The 16,413-nt window shown below is 36.7% G+C and overlaps 1 protein-coding gene across 7 annotated transcripts in view; it reads left to right on the top strand.

The window, feature by feature from the left end:
- PIAS2 (protein inhibitor of activated STAT 2) overlaps positions 1-15,480 on the top strand; it is an 89,420-nt gene extending 73,940 nt beyond the window's left edge. For 3 of the 7 annotated variants that reach the window (XM_027575239.2, XM_027575242.2, XM_027575243.2), the window contains 3 exons: positions 525-664; positions 5,375-5,412; positions 8,106-15,480. In XM_027575239.2, the coding sequence (XP_027431040.1) occupies positions 525-664; positions 5,375-5,412; positions 8,106-8,288 (361 nt within the window). In that variant the 3' untranslated portion in view covers positions 8,289-15,480. Of the gene's footprint in view, positions 1-524; positions 665-2,598; positions 2,700-5,374; positions 5,413-8,071 lie in introns of those variants that run through there. The other 4 variants (XM_027575245.2, XM_027575240.2, XM_027575244.2 and 1 more) reach the window with 4 other exon arrangements.
- Positions 15,481-16,413: the final 933 nt, after the last annotated feature.

The following is a 16,413-nucleotide window of genomic DNA, read 5'->3' as shown; positions in this document are numbered from 1 at the left end:
TGGGCTATCTTTGCTCAGGTGATTCTCAGATAAGATTACTGGTAATTAACACGGTTCGGGTTAGAATGGAAGAGCTTGTGGTTGAGCTCTAGTAAGTAGCTTCACTTATAAAGGTGCCATGATTTAAATCAAATCTTAGGAGTCCTCCATTTTATTTCTAAATTTCTTTACAGGTAAAATTACTGACATCCACATCTGTGTTGCACATACATTAATAAGAGCCTATGTAAAAGTGTATTTCTACTTGTGGATGATGGTTTTCTGTATTGCTCCAGCACCATACATTATGTTTTAATGCTGGCTTGCTCTTACGTCACAGCTGCTGCTGAGAGCCATCGTACGTTCATGTTAAAATGACTGTTAAGAAAGAGGAGAGTAGAGTGGAGGACTGTGTAGTGAGTAGCTGCCATGTAGTTGAGTTGAAACTTAGTGCGCTTACAGCTGAGAATGCCCAGTGGTGCGGCCCGTGTCTCCTGTGAACTAACAGCCAGATTGTTTGTAATTTCCCGTGCTATTTAAAACAGGGTTCTCATGTATCAGCCATCTTCTGTAAGGGTGCCCAGTGTGACTTCGGTTGATCCTGCTGCTATTCCGCCTTCATTAACAGACTACTCAGTACCATTCCACCACACGCCAATATCAAGCATGTCATCAGATTTGCCAGGTATGTGAAGAGTTCTTGTATTTTGTTACCAAGTTTTATTTACTTTTAATCTGTGGAGCAAATGTAGTGTTAAAATTTAAACACAAATACTAAGGGAATTTGATGGCTTCATTTAAAGGTAGTATCTGTTTTAATGCATCACATTCAATTCCTATCATTTTAACTACAGAGCAATCTATAGATTCCTATATAGTAGGAAATATAGTAGGAAAATTTTATAGGCTTTACTCTTCCTCCTAAGGAATTTGTACTCAAGAGATACTTTATCATAGAAGCTTCACAGGTTCAGGAGAGTGTTTTCTCATGATCTTCTCAGTAACCCATCACAGCTTCAGAACATAGTGCTCTACCATCGGGCTAACATTACCCGTAGCTTTAACCTGTGGGCTTTTTCTCCTCTGTAAAAATAGGATCTACCAGCTGTTTCCTTAGAGCACTGCTTGGTATTTAGGGCTATCTCTTATGTGTATATTAACATTTGAAAAGTTCAGTGCTGCTTGAATTACCTTAGAACCAAGGCCATATTTATAAAATTTGGAACTCCCCCTCTCGCCCTGCGCCCCCTTCTCTTCCCTCCATAGCCATTGTTGTTGTAGACATTTTTTGTCAAATTTGAGCAAGCTTGAAACCAATGCCTCTTGTATTCATGACTTCCCTTCTTTCTGAAGGACCCTTTTGGTGCAATACAGTTCCCTCCTCCTGTTCTTAATATTCTTTTCTAGATTTGTGAAGTTAATTTTGACCTAGAATTTATTTTTCTTACCCTCTTAATGAGGTCTTTATTTTAAGCACGGTATATATTCTTTTCGGCAAGATTTGTGTTGAAACAATCGGTAATTGTGTTATCTGGCCTAGTGTAATCTTGCCACTTGAAATTTATTCAAATTATTCTAATAAAATTTAATCAAGAGAAATAGACCAATAATGGTATCTATCAAAAATTTCAAAAAGCCTACTTAACTATGTTTACTCCATGTGTACTTGGGGAATTGGTGTTTTAAACATTGTTAAGCCCAGCCTGCACCAATTAAAAAATATTTGTTGTGTACAAAACTTGATGCCAAGATACAGGGGAGGTTTCTTGGTCCATAAGACAGACGGAACTCAGAGATACTTAGTTCCTAATTGCCATGTTTTCCTTTAACTTTGTCTAGTTTTAAATGAGGTTGACGAGTGTCCACGTATCGTCTTAGTATGTGTTATAAACAAGCATTCTGGAAGAATTTGTGTTCCTAAAAACCTTGAAATACAAATTAATGCTGAAAAAGCTTTCTGTTTACTAAAGCAACCCTGGCCATTTAAGACTAGAACAGCCACAATTTATGAATCACTTGCTCTGTTAGTTTTCAAATTATGTGAGTCTGGATGAATTTTTAATTTTAGAGAATTTACATTATTTCAAAATTTGGGCATAAAGTAGACTATTTATAAAATGTGCAGATTTAAGAAGCAATAAGTTATGTTACCTGTATATTTTGTAAAATATATTTCAAGCTGGTATGGAGGAACTAAGACTAATATGCAGGGCTGATACTTGGCCAGTATAAACCAGCATGGGGATACTGGTTATTGAAGTGTTGAAATGCTTTCTTACCAGTTGATAAATTGAACAGAAAAGGATCTATTGTACTTTAGAAGAATTACCAGTTTATCATCATCTATGAATTATGTAGCAATTACTGCTTCTAAATAGTTTAGTTTTTACTTTGGTTTCATTGTTAATGTGCTCTTTTGTAGTTAGTAATTATTTTGGTTTTATTTTTGTGCATAATTTTTATGTAATTAGTCCTATTGTGCAGTTTTGATATTTATAAATTTAATAATTTATAATAAAATATTAAATAGAACATCAAGAATGGAGAGATGACAAAGTTTTAATACATTTCTTAACATTCCTTTTAAACATCATAAACATGAATCTTCTGAATCTGCAGGAGAACAAAGAAGAAATGATATTAATAATGAACTGCAGCTTGGAACACCTCCTGATACTGTGCAACAATGAATACAAAATAAAACAAATAATTTGTATTTATGGAATGGAAAACAGCTTGATTATTTCAAGAAAAAATATGACTGCCTTATTATTGCTAGTGCCATATTGTCAGGTGCGAATGGTGCTCAAAAGTTTGTATCATTAAAATTGGAAAGTGCTAAACATTTACATATTTAGTCCTGTAGCATTCATGTTTTGTTAAAGTTCATGGCTCAAGTAAGGAAAATGTGGTGTTATTAATAAGACATGTAGAGGCAGTTTCACATAAAGAAACACTTAAAATCTAAAAACTACAATTTTATCAGTGTTAATAAAACAAAACATTTAGAATGTACCATCAGAATTTTAACACTGCTTTTTAGTTAAAAATAATTGAGCATTTTCAACCATGAAATACTTAGGTGAGCATAAAAATATATAGTATAACACATTGCATTTGAAACTTGTGAAATAAGAAAACAGTATTTACTAAACTACAAAACAAGGCAGTAACATTTTAATCCGTATTCATGAAACTCCCATCTGTTTCATATAGGAACTTTAATAGTATACTTAAAATGTAAGGTGCAAGACTTTGATAATAGTTTAAAGTTTTTTGTCAGAAGGAATAACATCTGAAATACTGTATCGAACTTCATTGTTAGTGTTTGAGAAAAAATGGTTTCAGTGAGAAATATTTACATTAAAACATTGGATTTTGTGTGGAGAGCATCTGTGTAATGCTAGGGACACAGTCAAGAGTTTCAACCAATCTTAGAAACATTTCTAGTTGTTTTATTATGGCATATTAGAAGTCCCCATATTCAGTTATCCTTGGATAAGGTGTCAAAAGATATAAATGAAGTAAATGTCTTAAATCTTTTGTCAGTATATATCGACTGGCACACATGAAATGATCATCAGAGAGAATTATAGTACATCTGAAGAGCTGGGAATTGAAATAACGAAAATATGAAGAATCTTTGCACCTTGATGGGCAGCCTCCAGTGCTGGAGCTGCACAGTTTAAAAATTATATCAAGCCTGTATATTTATTTAAATTGCAGTTATGAAGTGGGAAGTGTTAAGCAGTTAGAAAATGAGCATTTTTGAGTTGATTTGGCATCAGTACACAGTATTTCAAGAGATAGTAATACTCTTCTTCAGCTTTATAAAAAAGGTTTGTTATTCAAATGGACTGAGTGATTCAACAAACATTAAAAGTGATTGAACATATAAAATTAAGTAGGCTATAAAAAGCAGAAGCTATTAAAAATGTTACACCATTTGAAACAAAACCAAATTAACAAAATTAAGTTAATTAAAGGACATGCCAGTAAACTATCTTTGTGACTTATAGTCAATAATAGAAATGTTGAACATATAAAATTCGGAAGGTATTATAAGGGCTAGACAGATTTTGAATTACTGTTCAGATGTGGAGGATTTACTTAATAACATTAATGTGAAGAGAAACTCTCAGCTTACTGAGATGTCATCTACTGATGATCAGTATAATGGGAAGTCATTGGAAAAGTTAATTGTGATCCCCTTTGTCCAGTGTTGGCTCAGACTCCCTTGTATCATAGAGCTAGTGACAGGCATATGGAGTGAAAAACCGTATTTAAAAATGCTTTAGAAACTGAGTGCTTTCTTTCAAATGATTGGTGCTATACCTTGTATCACTTGATAAGCCTTTCTATCTTATCCTTACAGATTATAAGGGAATAAATGTACTTTAAAAGAGGTATAAATTATTCATACCGGTTATTAAATATTTTAAATATCATTTCCACAAATATCCTCTATTTTGAGTAACAATCTAATATCAGACTTTTATTCTGTATGATTGTTATATTTGAGGTGACATTGAATGCCAGCATATAAAAGTTCATAGAATTGAACAGGAATTGGCCTGTCTCACTGACCTATACCTAGTAATTTTTTTTTAATGTTTTAAAATCTAGTCAGAGAGGTTTAGGGGGACTGATTTTGAAGTTTATTGCTAGACTTTTCAGAGTTGAATTTTTTTATTATTTATTGTTATAATTTTAATACTTCAAAATTGTATTACTGAGCAAACTTTTCCACATTCCCGTTTCTAAAGCATAATTGGAGAATCCCAGATCTTTGGTTTAGAAAACTGCATTAGCTTATAACCCAGTAAACCCTACTAAGATTTGACTTGTTAGTGAGCAGCAGTTAACCAAGTGCTTGCTTTGTGCAGAGCGTTGAACTGTGTGAACTCTTGATGTGGGGACAGGATGACAGAGAGCGATCCGTGAAACAGACATCTGTTTAAGAAGTGATATTTTAGATGAAGCTCAATGTGGTGTATTTCTAAAAAATAAATGTGAAGTATCTTAAGAGCCTAAGTATGTTTTTTTTAATGGTCCGAATCCAGATCATTCTCTCATCATTTTAATTGCTTCTCATTCTGTTAAGTGATGAAGGGGAAAAGTTTGCTTTGACTAGTCTTACTTCCCTGGAAATTTTTGGACTGGTCCCTCTAAGTCTCTGGGAGGTGGTTTTTCCAGTTGTTTTGTGAGGGAATATGTTCATTTTGGGGTTTTATGCACTTTAGATATCACTGATTGTGGTATTGAACTTCTCTGTGGCAGAATGGTAAGCACTTACCCAAATGTTTTATGACTCATGATAAATACAAAATGATTTTGGGAAATAATCTTGTCTCCAAAATATGAGACAACTATTAACAAAGCATTTTTGTTTTAGGTTTGGATTTTCTTTCCCTTATTCCAGTTGATCCCCAGGTATGTATCCTGAATTTAAGCAACTAATTTGTATTTGATTGTTGGTTATGTCATACTAACTAAAAATGACCAGTTGCATAAAATCAGGACAGTCAACTTTCAGCTACTTAACTTGGTGGAAATGAATTACTATATAAATATTTCACAATTTTATTTGGAGGAATAAAGTTGTTTTTAAATTTATATTTTTGACTTAATACCTGAATTTTTAATTATATTTTACTTAGTTTAATAATCAGTTGGCATTTCTTAACAAGCACTTGAGTGATTAAAATGAGAGGAAGCAGTGATGACCGGAAGTTAAAACTTCACAGAAGTTATTTGTGAAACATTCGTTCTGTATGTAGGAAAGAGCGGAAGCTGGTTCAACAGGCTTGAATCATTAGCTTGATTCTTCCTTGTGTTTAGAGGTAGTCAGATTCAGACTTCGGGGATGCCCCAGTCTAAAGTTGCTATAAACCAGTCATTCCTGTTTTCTCTGCCAGCGATAAGAAACTCTCGAATATCCTAGAGTCCCAACGTGGAGACCTGCAGTAAACCTGGACTGACAGGCATATAGCAGAGGCAGAGCAGAGGAGGGAAAGGCATGGGAGAAGCGGAAGGGGGAAGGGAAACAGACTTGGAGAGAATTGCCAAGGGTAGAGTGGGCCAGAGGAAGACCCACAGACCACTGCTTTGTAGGCCACAGAGGTTGCTAAGTCTCATAGTGGCCTCCTGTGTCAGGACTCTGTATCTGATCAGGAAAACAGCACTGGAAATTTGGGCCCAGGGTAACGTGCAGAATGAGGAATTTCTTCTCACCCTGAGTTGACTTTGTTACATCAGTAGATTCTTTAACAAAGGTAGCTATTTGTTTTTCTAGGAAATGGATTCTTCAGGCTTAAAATATTACTGATTTTTATGAGAATCATCCTTTTAAAAAAATGATCTTGGAACCCGGAGGGTTTTGATTTCGTAGTGCTATTTGGCATACTTAGCGTCAGGCTAACTTACTTGTTAAGCCAATAGAAGGGTGAGGTGGTGCCTTCAGTTTTCCTGAGAATCCTTAGATTTTTTTCTCCTTTACCTCCGTAGTGCCCCCTTAAGCTCTGTTATCTTTGTGCAGTTATGTGCCAATTATGCATGAAGAGTACAGAGTTAGAGGTGAAATGGCTGCAACCTGAATATTACAAGAATTCACAGGGCCTGTTGATAGCGGGACTGTGGTCTCTAGCATTCATCTTAAGAGAGTACTTTTTTATTACCAAGCAGTCAAAAATGGCCTGAGAGGAAGTAGAAATAAAATGTAAATTTCTGGGCTTTTTTTCAGATTGTTTCCTCAATGTTGGTGGAAAAGTAGAGTTGATTTGATTTTAAAATAGTTTAATGCCTTACAATTCTACTTTCTTTAGAGCTTCTGAGAGGCTCTTTAAGAACTCTTCCTTCTCCCCCAACCCTTAACCAATATCCATATGGTCTCTTTGTGCATGACATTCATTTTATTGATGAACCAAGACCGTTATCCATCCTAAGCACTAAACTACTTTTTTTGGTAAGGCATCCTGAATTTTAGTTGTTGCTCTTCCAGTTACTGGCAAGTGTAAGCCTGGGGCTGTCATTGCCGTTTTAAGATCTTTTGGTAGATCATGTAGTTGAAACAGCTTCAATTTTAAATTCCTGTTTGGTGATTAGTATGTCTAATGATAGGCTGAAAAATTTGTAGAATTGATAATATTGATAGGATATCCTTACTGATCTTCTTTGATACAGTTAATCTAAAGACAAACTTTTAGGACTTCTTCTCATATATATTGGACCTCACTTATTTTACTGAAGTCAGTGTTGTTGTTTCTCACATAAAATATTCTGTGGTGACATAAAATAAAGCTGTTAGCTCCTATCTCTCTACTCCTTTTGGACAATATTAGAGTATTAAACTCGGGTTTGAATTTGGGAGTCAGCGATCAAGATGGTAAGGAAACTTGAAATATGAGTTCTTGGAGGGCGGGTATCAAGTCTCACAGGGAAGATTAGATTAGATTAGATCTTTAAGATTTATTCCGAAATTTTGTGATTATGTGGGATACTTCTCTATTCTGAACATCCTGTCGTAGTTAGCTACCATGTAGTCTCTGTTTTAGAATGAATGCTATGCTCCTGATTACACAGGTATCATTTCATGTATGTCCAAAGGATTCAGAGTGGCACTATTGAGTTGATCAATCTTAACATTATTCCTAAAGGGTCTGATTGATAGTAAAGTGAAAGAATTACTGAATTTTGCATTGTCATTTTTGCTTAATACCATTAGAAATAAGTATTTGCTAGCCTTTTTGATGTGATTTAAACCTGGTATAAATACAGTTAGTGAGCAAATTCTTGTGGAGGTTAAGTATGAGTCATAATTGTGGGGCCAATATATACTATTAAATAATTTTGATTATTGTTGACATTTTTGTACTTGTACCTATGTATGTGGTCAACAAATTCTACAAGATTTGAGAAAATGAAAAATATGCTGCACTCACTAAACAGTAAAATGGCTAACTAAATTCATGCCACCTTCCATCCAAAGATGTGAAGTTTTGAGAAATTTCTAAATCCCACTGGGATTTGAGTATGTGGCTATCACGTGTGCATATCTAACAATTTCTAGTCTCTTTATTTAAAATCAATGTAGCCTCTTCCTCATCGGCATCATTGTTTGTTTCAAGCAGTACTGTCCTCCTATGTTTTTGGATAGTCTCACCTCACCCCTAACAGCAAGCAGTACGTCTGTCACCACCACCAGCCCCCATGAGAGCAGTACTCATGTTAGTTCATCCAGCAGCAGGAGTGAGACAGGGGTCATAACCAGCAGTGGAAGTAACATTCCTGACATCATCTCATTGGACTAAAGGAAGACTCACTCGATTCTAGGAATCATTCATCAAAACTGTTCTTTCTTGGATCTCTGGTCCGTGGAAGCTATTTTTTTGGTAACAATTACTTTGATATTTATTGAAACGTCAGACGGATTCTTTGGCTTTCTGAGAGATGAACACAGATGACTGCAGCAAGAACCAAATGACATGCAAGGATTTTTCTTACTCATGCTGTACTCTGAGCATCAGATACATTTGGCCATAACTATCTTCTCCAGAGACGGATTTCAATTTCATATGTTACTGGATGGATTCTACACACATCGGTTAAATTTTTTTTTGTTGTAATAAACAGCAATAAAATTATGTAAATATTCAAGTAAACTTTTTTCTAACTAAAAAAAGATGTAATCGATGATTCTAAAATGACAGCAACTTTTGTTTAACCTGATGTGAAGGAAAAATACCTGGAAGGAAGTAATGTTTGCTGAATGAGTCCTTTCCACGGAGATTTGTTCTGTTTCATCGAATAATGAAGTCTTGCTAAGTGGCCAGAGCTTGGCTCCACTTTTCTTCTGCAGTTCCTCTTTTCTTCCTGATTCCATCAAAGAAAAATGGCCTTTGTGTTACTTATTTTTCCCTGGTTGTCATTTACACTTTGATGTTTGCTAGCAGTTGCAAAGGGAAGTTCTGGGATTTGGCTGCTCTTTATCAGTGATTGTGTTGAAGAACACTATGCAGATCCTGCCCTGACGTGATGTGTGTTATTTTTGGTAATTGTACATTCTCATTCTAGAGATTTCTACAAAATTGGGCTTGCCTTCTCGAAAAAGAAATTCTGTGCAGCCATTGAATGTTGAATGAAATGTTTTTGGAGTAACCTGTGGCTAGAATGTTCATTGGAATTTTGTTCACACTGACCAGCAACATTGAGAGCTTTGAGGCAGTATAGAAGAACAGATTTTGGGGAGGTGGGATTAACAAAGTTTAATCTCTTCCTAGGAACTTCTTTGACTCATTTATTTTATAGATAATATACAGATCTTTGTTGAAACTTTTCACATTTTAGTAACACTAACAAAGCAGATACAATTTAGAACTCTGGTCACATTTGTCACCAGTACAGTCTCAGTGATGATTTTCAAACTTAATTAGAAGACACAAACAACAGCAAGGCATGGGGACTGCATCGGATTTCCTGTTCCTTTTTTTTTTTTTTTTTTTTTTTTAAACAAGGAAATCTTTCCTGATACCATGAAGGACACGCAGAGTTAGAAGTGTGTGAATTTAAGGTGAGGAAGGTTTGGGGAGGATGGTCCTGCAGCCCGCTTTGAAAAACACTCAGAGTGTTCTTGATTTTAAATCCCTCAGGAGACCGAGTTTTACCCTTAGAGAAACATTTCTATCCACATTTTATATTTCCCTTTGCTTCATTTGGCTCCCTAAATTTTTGAGTTCTCAAGGATTTGATACTTTTCTAATGTTTATCTTTCTCCCCCTAACTGTATCTACTTTAAAAATAAAAACCCTTTTTAAAAATGACTAATCTGATTTCTCAGACTTAAGTGTCCAGATGAAGAGTACCGATTTCAGTTAGAACAGGGACACTTCACATTACTTCAGGGTTGATGGAACTCCAGGAAGCTGACTTGTCACTGCTTGGGTGGTTTTTGTTTTTAAACACCTCAAGTTTTCATGGCCCCTGTGCTCCTTTTGTACTGATTTAATTTCATATGATTTTCTACATCATCCCTCCTTTGTCTACATCATCCCTTACTGTATTATTCCTTTTGGAGAGCTGCTTAATGAAAAACGTGGCAACAAACCAGAATCTTCCTTACAGTAGTTGCACCATCATTGCGGGTTTTACCTTCTTAGGCACTAGATTTCCAGTCCATGTTACAGGCCTTTGGTCCACATAGAGAATTTCTTCCTCGTAAATTTTATGTTGCTGCTCTAAATACAGATGCAATCTCTGTTCACTGTAATCAGATAGAAAACGGAACTCCGATTTGTGTGGTATAATTTGTTAATAAATAAATGATGGATATTTGTTACCATTTTGTTACCCTTTAGATTTTCAGACTCCCCCCCAACATAATCAACAAAGTTTTATAAGGTTAAATGAAAATATATTCATAGAAATTATTTACTTGGTTCTTGTAACCGATACCTCTGTGCTTTTGTAGTTGTGCTTTGTTTCCTTTTTACTATTTTATGTGAACAGTTTTAGTGTTCATTTTTGGTGCTTTATACTGAAATTACATAAAATTTTAATTTATACAGGCGACTAACATTCTTAAAAATACACTTTTAAGTTTGTAATCTTAAAATTGGGGCTTTTATGTATGTATCTTTGAAGGTGAGTACTTTTCTTTATGCTTTTGCCTTACAACAGCACGATCATTAAGTCATTATCCTTTTTTTTTTTTTTTTAAAGCATGGTCACCAGATACTTATACCGAGACCCTGACTTTTTAGTAGTTTATTTTGCTTGCCCAGATTTTTGCTTAACCAAGTGTAATGCAGTTTCAGAGGAGGTTGTCTTAGCTGTTCCGTAGTCAGCCAACTAGTGATTATGTGGAGTATCTTGTTTAAGGAAAGGAACTGCAGACTGTAGCTGCTAGTCTCCTCTTACAAACACTGAGGTAACCTGCGGTTTTGATCCTTATTCACGTAGAAATGTCAAGGCTTACCTTGATTTGGTGACTCCCGACGTTGTACTTGGTGTTGAATATAGCTTCACAGCTAAACTGTGCTTACATTCACTAACTTTCTGACCCTTAGGTGAGCCACTTTAGGATTTTGTAATTTCCATTTCTGCCCAGCAGAAGGTAAATGCCTTTACCAGAAGGTAAAAATACTTGGCATCTGTCATAGGGTAATTAATTATAAGGATAAATGAAATATTAGCGTTAAATTTAGTTTATGTGGCATTTATCTTACAGTGTGCTTCAGGAAAGCTGGGATGAAAATACTATGATTAGGGGAGGATTGTAAGTATAATAAGTAAGTTGAGCCATGACTCTTGACATAAAACAAGTTTCCCTAGGGTAGAATCTTAAAAGAGTTTGAAGAAAGAGTAAAATGTTGGATTTTAGGTGGAGTGGTATTCAACAGAGACTATTTAGGACTTGTTGACATTAGACCTTTCAGGCATTCTGCCTTCAGGCCAGTCCTGGACACTAGTCACTTAGTAACCAAGTCTGTTTTTCTTCTGCTAATATTCATTAGTTAACATTTTATCTTTTTAAGTAAATTTGATTTTTATAAAGCATTAGTTTAATTCTCATATATGCCTTTTATTTCTCTTTAGCTCCCAATTGGTACAAAAGCAGTTAACTATTTACCCTTTTCCCTTTTTTTTTTAAGTAAACACTTGTTTTCCTAATTTTTTTCATTTTGAAAAAATGCAGCGCTATGCATCATTTAAACTTGGGTGTGATGTGTTTTGTGGCCCTGGATTCCACGTGCTGTGGGAGCTTATTGTCAGTAAGATCAGTGATTGATGATTCAATCTGAATCACCATTTTTTCTGCTGCAGTTCTACATGAATATGGTGAAACTTGTGGAAAACAATTTAAGAATTTCTCTGCTTTTTTAAGAGTCTGATGCTCCTGTCAAATGAATGACTGGTTTGTAAGCCCCCCCCCTTTTTTTGTTATTAGGAGCCACACTCCCAGTTCCTAGGAGAAACAAATAAAGCTCTATAAAAGTGCCCATTCTTCTTTAATGCTTGCCTGATTCAGTAATGTTTTTGTTTTTTGTATGTATGTCAGTAATACATGCTCACTGTGGAAAAATTAGACAATACAGAAAAGTATAAGAAAAATAATAAGCACTTTGATATTTTTGCATATTTCTTGCCAGTCTCTGCTACTTGTGAGTGTTTTCACATAGTTTTATTCATTCTCAACATAATTTGTCTTGGTTTTTTTCTCAGTCTACATGTCATTAAAAACTGTCAACTTTTAATTGCATGATATTCCATTGTATGGATGTGCCATGATTCGTATCACCTTTCCCCATTGGACATTTTAGGTTGCATCTCCTAAAGTTACAGTGAATATCTTTGTGTATAAATTATTTCCTTAGGTTGAATTACTAGAGATGGAATTTCTGGGTCAAGGATACAAACACTTTTGTAGTTCCTGATTCACTTTTCCACATGATTTTACTGATTTTATACTCCAACCATATGATATGAGAAAAGCTCTTTAACCATATTTTCCAAGAATATACACCATTCATCTCTGTGCTGGCATCTGCGCTAAGACCCTATACCTTTCTGACCCTGTGAGCTGCGCTGATTTGGAGGTAATTGACAACGATTTTCCCGGACTGTCTCAGTTTCAGCTACATCTATTTGACATGTTCCAGATACACCTGCCTAAGGATATCCAAATAATTTTTCACATAGTTTTACTTACCCTGTGAAATAGCCCATTGTCAGACTATGTTTTCTATTTTTAGTTAGAAAATCTTGACACTTTTTTTTTTTTTTAACCATTTGTACCTAGGGCCAGCCCTTAGTAGCCAGCTTTCTTTTTTTCCTCTTTCTGTAGGCTCCATTTTGGGCTTTCTGAGCTCCCCAAAGCCAGTAGGATCTCCTGAGCCAAAGGCAGTCCAAGCCAAACTGGAAGAGTGGTAAGGCTGACCAACAAAAGCAGGGCCAAGCTTTGCTTGTTTCACTTTGTATTCTTTTGTGTTTCCAGTGACATCTTGGTGTCCTAAGGGCAGCTCTGTGGCAAAAACAAAACACCCCCCCCCAAAACAGATTGCTATCTCAAATGTTCAAGGTGTATTACTTTATTGATTGGCATACCACATAATTTCCCAGACTGCTTTTTGTTTCAGAATGGCTTCTTCATTCTGTGTTCTCAAAGCTTAACTCTTTTTAGTGAAGAAGAGGGTTGTGTTATAAAATAGAACATGTCTCTTATTTTGGCCTTCACCAAACTATTCACATATTCAATGTGTCTTATAAATGTGTGTGGGATAGAGTAGAATAAAAGATCTAGTCCCAGACTTCAAAGGGCTCCTAATCAGCTTTTCCAAAAATCAGGGGTTTGTGCTAAGAATTTTACAAAAATGTCTCATTCCTTCCATTTGCCCTACAAAGGAAAGTGGTATGGTCCTCATTTTACAGATGAAGGAATAGATGTAAGTAAGTTTCTCAGTGGACTTGGGAGTCTGAAACAGACCTACCTCAAAAGCCCTCTGACTAATTAGGTTATTTGGGAATCTAGACCTAAGATTTTAATAACTGATTTTAGGTGATGGCCACAGGAATAAGGAAGGAGTGGACCCTGAAGCCATTTCAAAGGAAGACTCCAGATTCAGTGGTGTGAACAGATCCAGGAGTGAGGGCTGAGTCCATTTCTCAAGCCTGGGTAACCAGGATAATGGATCTGTTTACAGAGAGAGGATGCAGTTAAAATGGGCATTAGTCATTTAGGGGAGGCAATGAGGAGTTTGATGTTAAGCATGAGATTTCAAAAGGGAAGGGCCTGTGAAGTTTATGTTTGCTTTTCGGCAGTCTTTTGAAGATGTGAAGCCTTCCTTCATTGTTTTCACTCTCACTGGTCTCCATTCTGTAGATCTTCTAGTCCCTCCCGGTTGCCCATCCGCTCTCTCTGCTAAACCATGCTCACTGCGTCTCCACATTTTCTCTGGAGTTTTTCTCTTCACTGCCTTGTTACCTCAAGTCTGGCCATACTCTGCACCTCTCACCAGTGTGGGCTGTGTTTACATACCACATAACTGAAGAAGTGGGTGGTTGCTGCCCTACCTCTATTGTAATTTCTAAACATTTCTCCCCAGGCCTCTGACGAAAATCTGCCCCATTTGCAGCCCAGGCGAGGTTCTACTGTTAGCTGCTTGTACTCTTACCAAGTAACCTGACCATGTCCTTGGATTTGCTGAAGGCTTCATTTCCTGACTCACAGTGTTTCTTGCCATCTCTAACTTTGTAGTCCTTCTCAGTCTTCAACATTTTGACGGATGATCCACCCAACAGTCTAGCTTGGGAGATTTTTGGTTACCTCTGATACTTTCTTGCACTGAAACGCCCTGTTTTCTCTGTAGTTCTTGTCTACCTTAGACTGCTCCTCCATTATTACAGCCTCAAAAGCATCCCCAGATCCCTCCTTCAGGGTCCCCCATCCATCCTTTGATTTGGTATTACATGCTGCTTTTGCCCATTCTTGTCGATTATTGCAAATGTTAGTCCTTTTCAGACCACACCTGTCTCCGCAGATGACCTTGCTTCCTAATGCACACAGAAGATTCAGTTTGCCAGCATGATTTCTCTCCACATGTGCCCATCTTCATTCTCCTTCATTCCAGTCTCAGAGGATGAGGTGGGCCTGAAGGCCAGTTCAGCCCCATGGACTTTTGACTCTTGTTTCCTGTCATCTTCAGGACCTTCCTCCATCACACTCCCTCTTTTCTGAATGTCTTTCACTTCTCTGCTGCTTCTTTTGGCTTACAGAAGTCTCAGTCATCAAATACTAGGTCCTGTGTTACATGCCAGGCATTGTATCAGGCGCTCAGAACACAAGATAGATAAATACCTACCTTCACCAAAGTTGTGATTCAGTAGAATAAAGAGTGAAATAGGGAGATTACAGTGCAGTGGTAAAAGGCAAAATTGAGGGTGCTACAGTAGTACGTAGATGAGGCAACTGGCTGATCCTATGGAAGTGTCCGATGAGTAGGATCATGGCAGTTGATTAGTTGTCAAGAGAACTGAGAATATTCAGAATAGCTACACGTTTGTGTAAGAAAGCATGCCGGGCCTTATAAAGCAGTGAGAAGGCACTGAGGAGTTCTCATGATCATTAACAGTTGAGCAGCATTGGTTGAGTTTGGTATGATCGTCTCCAATTTAAAATGTGGAAACAGATCATGAGAGGGTGAGTGACTTGCCTGTGGTCATGCATCTTGTAAGTGGTGAGGCAAGCTTCAAATCCAGCTTTAACCACCTCCGTCTGTCCGTGATCATTCTATCTAAAAAGGTGTTAACTATATCATATCGCTGTTTATATTTCTGTATGGCACTTGTCACAACCTGTGTTTATATGTTGGGTCACTGTGTATTGTCTGTTTCCCTTACTAGATTGTAAGCTCCGTGAGGGCAGGGGTGATCTCATGTCACATGCATCCCAGAGCCTAACAAGGTGTGTGGTGCATAGTAGGTGCTCAATAAATATTTATAAATGAAGAAGTGGTGGATAACTGTTTGTATTTGACTTGTGCTGACAGGGAAATAATTTAATACCTGAGCAGCAGGCTTTCATCAAGAGAGGAAAACAAGAGGAGATAACATGTTTGGGGCAGATCATAGAGGTGACACATGCTTGGGATTTGGGAGGAAGTCAAAAGACCCCAGAATCTTACAGGGGCAAGCACTGGGAATGGGGAATTTTAGAGCAGTGCACACTGAGGAAAATAAGGTGTAAGTAGGTATTGTATTTAAACCTGAAAGCCTAAATGACCCCCTTGCAGACCCAGCCTCCTGTGTGCGTATATGACTGGGAAATCTGTATAATCTACATACATAGGACCACTCATCTGGGTCAGGTACGCCACACTGAGTTACACAATACCATTGTAGATGTAATTCTGATTTGTCAACCTCAGTCTCTCAAAGGTAACAACTTGACCCAAGTCGTCATTGGAGTCTATACTTTGTTTGGAACTGGAACAAGAATCAGTTAACCTGATGTCTCTGGAGATCAGGCCCACATGCCATTAGATGAGCAACAGGCTTATCCTGTAACATATGGGTAGTATTGAAATCATGAAAATGCAAGAGCTCAACCTGAGAAGTCAGTGAGAAAAGAGCTAGGAAAGGAACACAACAAAGAGATTGAGAAGGAGCACCTGAGGTAGAAAGGAAATCAGGAGTGATATCACAGAGTCCAAAACAATAGAGCATTCCAAGAAGAGAGTGTCAGTGGAGTTAAAAGCTTCTATAATGTAAAGAATATCCACTAAAAGACCTAATTTCAGAAACACTGTATTTGATTGAATCCATACCTGATTGATTGTAACAGCTTTGTGTAAACAAAGAAAAACCTGATTAAACTATGACCCATTGCTTTCAACCGCATTGATTGTAAGATAAAGCTCATTAAAATGGGGAGGAGTGAAT

This window comes from Zalophus californianus, chromosome 14, assembly GCF_009762305.2.
Source record: "Zalophus californianus isolate mZalCal1 chromosome 14, mZalCal1.pri.v2, whole genome shotgun sequence".
Taxonomy (NCBI): Eukaryota; Metazoa; Chordata; class Mammalia; order Carnivora; family Otariidae; genus Zalophus; species Zalophus californianus.
This window is presented reverse-complemented; position numbering and strand designations above follow the sequence as displayed.